At 38.7% G+C, this 6,125-nt stretch overlaps 1 protein-coding gene across 1 annotated transcript; it reads right to left on the bottom strand.

Annotated features, from left to right (window-relative positions):
* Positions 1–644: 644 nt before the first annotated feature.
* LOC309841480 (protein BTG3) lies at positions 645–1,704 on the bottom strand. The gene has a single exon (XM_082684441.1). It carries the CDS (start codon positions 1,530–1,532, stop codon positions 774–776), a length of 759 nt encoding a protein of 252 aa, XP_082540567.1. The 5' UTR covers positions 1,533–1,704; the 3' UTR covers positions 645–773.
* Positions 1,705–6,125: the final 4,421 nt, after the last annotated feature.

The following is a 6,125-nucleotide window of genomic DNA, read 5'->3' as shown; positions in this document are numbered from 1 at the left end:
CTAAAAGGGAATGTGTGCTTGGGTTGAGGGCCGACTGTGCCTCCTCACCTTCATTGTTTCTTCTATTACATTTTTATCAATTTTTGATGCAGCACACTGGTTCATTCAGTGTAAGAATGCCTGCATGAAAGGAACAACAAAAAAAGATACTGTGACAGCAACATTAGGTTAATAAAATAACAGGGTGTTGATTAGAACTAAATTTTTTTTTTGTCATGCCTCAAACTACTTTTTATTTGCAACTACATGATTTCACGCAATTCTTCTAAACAATGACATAAAATAGATTTCCTGTGTATAAATAACTTACATACTCTCCATAAAGTAAATGCTCAAAGGTGCTAGAACAGATCGTCTGCTGCTACAGTGTTATCGTATCCAACAGAGTTGATGCACAATATATAAATACTCAAGTCCAATATTAAAAACTCAGGCACTTGCCTGCCTCTCTGCCTACTTGTGATCTCTGTCTGTTAAATAAATAAATAAAATCTTAAAAAAAAAAAACAAAACAGCAGATCAGCACCAAAAATAAACATCAATAATAATTTAGGCAGCTTAAATTTCTCAGCAAACCTCTCTTAATAAAGTTTCTCAAACTATATCAATATATATTTTTTAAGAAAGATTATTATCAATAACTTTTCTATAAAAATAAGTTTGATGGTTTGGCCCATCTAACTTTACTACTATGAGTATGAACTTTTAACTTTTAATGTGGTCAGCCTTATTCTACCTTCTCTCAACACTGACACCAACAGAATCAAAAGCAGCTAATGAGGTGCTAACATGTGAGGATTAATCCAGTGATTCCGGTCACAATGCATTCCAGGAGGAGGTACCCATGTTACTGGAATTGGGCGATAAGGTTTATTCTTTCTTCCCTGATGGGGATAACCAAATGGAATTGGAGGAGGATAGTGATTCTGATGACCATTCCCTCGGTACATTCCTGGCTTTTTTCTGGGCAAAGGGTGCCACAATGGAAGAGGTGGGAACATCAATTCTGAAATCTGGTACACAGGGCTTGGGGTCGCAGTCATGGAACTGGGTTTCACTTCTACTTCCTTACTTGTTTCTTCGTCTGAAGAAGAGGATCCTGAATGATAATCAGAGGTAACCTTATCAAGGGCCCTGGTAACTTTCTTGGAGATTTCATCCTTATTCTCATCCTCATTTTCAAAGCTCGCAACAATGAATGCATTGTTTTTCTCTCCATACCGACAGCACACCTCACATGGATCCACCCACAGAGTGAGTTCCTTTGGTAAGCCTAGATCACTGTACAATATGCAGCTGTTCTCACAGGCTTTCAGGACATCAGGATCAACTCTCTGAAACTTATTGACACGAATGCATCTGTAGGCCTGTCCTTTTGATGGTTTTTCTGGATACCAGTGATTTTTATATTTTTCTTGAAGTATAAGAGTCAATTTCTCAGCAAACCTCTCAACTGCCTCTTTTTTCAACTTGTCATGTTTTCGAACTAGCCTTGTGAAAAAGAAGACAACAGCAGCAATTTCGTTCTTCATCTTTCCCACCGCCGCCGCCGCCCTGGGGCCGCAGATGTGGCGGTCCCGACCGTCTCCAGGCCGGGAACCGAGGGCGCCGCCTCAGCGGGCCGGCGCTGGGCGACAGGGAGCGCAGCGAGCCTAGTTCTGAGCGTGTGGCTCCCGCGTCGTCGGGCGACGGAGCGAGCGCTGAGAGGGCGGGCAGGCAGGCCAGAACTAAATTTTTTATAGGAAACCAGAGTTTAAAAACCCAGTAACTACTGAGAATAAAAGTTTTGTTGTAAAAGGTGAAACCCTGGTTCATGATGGTTTCTCCCTGGGAATTATATCAATCAGAATTTGGGAGCAAGACCAAAAGTGATCATGTATATATGAACTAAATTTATCTACCAGGATCTCAAGTGTTCTGTGGTAAACAGTTAGGAGTCAAATGTTTCCTAAACTTCTAAGTCTTGTAAAGCACAAAACACCAAAATCTTACAAAAAATGGGACTTCTGATTTTATAAAAAGGAGGGGGGGGGGTCAGAAATTCCAAGGTGATCCTTTGGAACTAAGATAGACTGAGGGAAGGAAGTAGGGAGTCAAAGATAGAAAGAGAATGAAAGAGAAAGAAAGAAAGTGACTCTTCCAGAAGGAATGAAACAATTTCCCTTCCCTTCTTAACTACCCCCTCCCAAGTTTTAGAAAGCCAGATTTTGTATTTCTGGGATCAGGTCAGGGATCTCCAAAGTATTTTAAAAAGTTCCTTAGTATTTCAAAGATCTGGACTCTCCTTAATAAGTCATTAATTAAGCTTGGACCCATGACCAAGTAAGCTCTTATTTTTGCAAAGGAAGAAAAGAGTAGAAAGAGCTATTTATATTGGGTCTTAAAAGAGAACGTTTGGAAGGAAAAGGAGAAGTGACTTTCCATCCAGCAAATCTGGCTTGTGTCTTCAAGACATTGCTCATTAACCACCTAGGAACCAGGTGAAATCATTGTTTCCCTTGTCTGTCTTAAAAACTTCAAGCACTACCAGCCAAGCTGGGGTATGACTACACAGCCCATCAACCCCCAGGGCACACAGAGTCTCCAGGGAACCTCTGGATACTATATCAAACAAATGAAGATTAAAGTGAGAATCCCATTTTTGACATGCTATATTGACAAAGATTTAAGAGATTAAGAAAACCCAGTATTGCTCCTAACGTTCCCAAGTTATCACCCTCAAGCACATTGGAGTAAGACTATGAAATAGCACAGGGGCGTGTCAGTGGCTCAGTTGGTTAAGCATCCAACTCTTGATTTCAGCTCAAGTCATGATCTCTGAGTTGTGTGACGGAGCCACCCATCAGGCTCTGGGCTGAGTGTGAAGCCTACTGAAGATTCTCTTTCTCCCTCTGCCTCTGCCCCTCCCCACTCCCTCTATGAAAAAAAGGGGGGTATAAAATGGCACAACATTTCTGGGAACAACTTGACCATATAGCTCAAATTTTTAAATAGACATACCCTTTAACCCAGAAATTCTTACCTCCATGAATTTATCCCAAGAAAACTTTCAGACAAGATGAAACATTAATTGCAAAAGTGAAAACATTGGAAACAACCTAAATGCCCATTAATAAGGGAATAGTTTATATGATGGTACATGCAAATTACAAAATACTATGCAGAACTATAATCATAAATGGAATATGATAAAAATTTCATAGAAATATGTGTAGACAGATGTCTATAAAATATTGTTTCATGAACAAATTTACCAAACAGCTTTCTTGATAGGGACACACATATATGTACACACATATACATATTATATACAAGCATATAGGCATAAATACACTTGTGTAATGGCAGTGTGCATTCATACTAAGAAAAAACATGTAGCATATATCAAAATGCAGCAGTGGTTAAAGTGACCTTTGTATACCTTCTTATGCACAGAATATTTGGCTGTGAGATACTGTAACACTAGTAAAAAGAAAAGCAAAAGTATTTAAAAGAAACAAAACAAATGAGCCATAGGACCTCATTCCTAGCATTAGCTTCAAACCCATCTCTATTCCCGACTCAATCAGTTCATGTTTCAATCTATAACTACAAAGCCACATCAATACTAACAACCTCAACAGAATGAAATAATTCAGCTGAATTAAATAAACTTAATAAGAAAGTAATGGATGTCACCATATTTTTTTTTAAATTTTTATTTTTTATAAACATATATTTTTATCCCCAGGGGTACAGGTCTGTGAATCACCAGGTTTACACACTTCACAGCACTCACCAAAGCACATACCCTCCCCAATGTCCATAATCCCACCCTCTTCTCCCAAACCCCCTCCCCCCAGCAACCCTCAGTTTGTTTTGTGAGAGTAATGGATGTCACCATATTTTTTTAATTGGAAACATGTGATATGATTTTTGAAATATTATCTAGAGTTGAGTAAAATGGCTCATGAAAAGAGATTTCAAATTTTCTGACTTTGCCCATTTTTTTTTTTAACTTTTTATTTGGAGAAGGGGGTGGGATTTTGACTTTGCCCATTTTAATCACTATCAGTCTCATTTTTAATTTTAGATTTGGTTTTGTACACTCATATCAAAAGAACTCATCAGTTCTTTCCACTTAGTCTTAAAATAACATGGTGGTTGTAGTCGCTTAGTTTATATTTCGTGTTGACCACACAGTAAACAGATAACCTCTCATGCAAGCAAAATCGAAAGTTCACCTCTACACTTATAAACCTTTTCTTAGGAGCTGAACTTAGTCACATTCTGAAGCCCATGAATTAAAGTAAGGAGACAGTACGAATGAATCAAAATATGAGTTAGAAAGGCACATACAAACTAAGAAAGTAAACTGTATCTTCATCTGACTTTTTATCTTTTTCACCTCTGTGACAACATGGAACTTTTTGTTTAACTGTATATGAAAGAAAACCTGGAAATTGTTAACATTTCTGATGAGGCATTTATCTTCCTAAGAGCTTCATTTTATATACACAGTTCAGTCAGATTTCAGATAGTTTGCCTAGAGCACAAAATCACTAAAACTGACATTCTTGACAAAACATGTAAAACTTCCTTCCTTAAGATAAAGAAAAATAACGTGTTTTCAGAATCCTCTTGTAACAAGCAACATCTAACGAAGTCCTTTCAGACTTTGTGATTGGAACATTTCATTTTTCTCCAATCAGTCAAAGAAGCATTAATACCCTAAATACAAAAATGCATGAGGGATTTCATCCACTGTTTTATCTCTGCATTCATTAATTCCCTTTGGTCCAGAGTTTCAGCAGAATTAGGTCATCTTCACTTTGATATGAATATGTTGAAAATAAGTACTGGGAAAAGCCTGTAATGCCAGTGGTTCTCAAGCTTTTTATTGTGCATGAAATTTGGAGAGTTTCTTCTACTTGCAGATTGCCCTATCCCCAGAAGGTCTGACTCAGCAGACTAGTTGAGGACTCAGAAATCTGCACTTTGGGTAAGTTCCCCAGATGATTCTGATGCAGTTGGTCTCTCTAGACCACATCTGATTAACACTCCTGTGAGTTCTTTCTTCCAAAGACTAAAGAAACTGTGAAGAAACAAGTAAGTTAATCTCAATAGCAAAAATGGGTTCAGTTATTTCTTTTTCATTTTCAAACCCTATATCAGCTCCCTTTATGCACAATAACCTCTGGATCTGCCACTTGGTGTTCCTGATCATCACAGCAGAGGATACCCTTTGGACCATGAATCTCAAATATGGGCTTCATAAATGGGGCATAATAATGTCTGAAGGCTAGGGAGATGCAGAGACCAGTGAGCTAAGACAGACTACGTTGCATTTGGAAGAGGTGAGGCTCACAGTTGCCCCTTCTTGTACACCAGCTTGCAGGTGTGTTAGCATAAACTCAGTTTGCCAGCATTCCCCTAACAATGACTACACAACACATTCCTAGATTCGATGCAGTCAGGTGCTTCTCTTTCCCTACACCAAGAACAAAACTCCTCATCTCCTCTTCAATTTCTTCCATATTGTTTTTTTCCTACCATATATTTGGTAAAATGGGGTAAATGCCATATATTAATTAAAGCTTAAGAAAGCTAAAAATGTCACAAATGTGCTACCAAGAAAGTAAAAGAAGGAAGAAAATCATGAGGATGTAAGAGAGAGGAGACAGCAATTCCCTTCCTCCATGTCTGTCCATCTGGGCCACTGCTTGCTCAAAGGGTAAGGCAAACTCCACGAAGAATTCTCTTCTCAGAATGTACCAGCTACTTTGTACTTCTGATGTACTAATTTATCTCCTTCAACTCATTTTTGTCCTCCCCACTCTTTCCGTCAGGCACGCACAGTAGATCACTCTTAAAAGTCACTATGGAGTATTAGGCCTCCATCAGAAAGGATGAATACCCAACTTTTGTAGCAACATGGACATGGACGGGACTGGAAGAGATTATGCTGAGTGAAATAAGTCAAGCAGAGAGAGTCAATTATCATATGGTTTCACTTATTTGTGGAGCATAACAAATAGCATGGAGGACATGGGGAGTTAGAGAGGAGAAAGGAGTTGGGGGAAATTGGAAGGGGGGGTGAACCATGAGAGACTACGGACTCTGAAAAACAATCTGAGGGGTTTGAA

This window comes from Mustela nivalis, assembly GCF_964662115.1.
Source record: "Mustela nivalis genome assembly, chromosome: 10".
Lineage (NCBI taxonomy): Eukaryota > Metazoa > Chordata > Mammalia > Carnivora > Mustelidae > Mustela > Mustela nivalis.
Note: the sequence above shows the minus strand (reverse complement) of the source record. Positions and strands in the feature narration are given on the sequence as shown.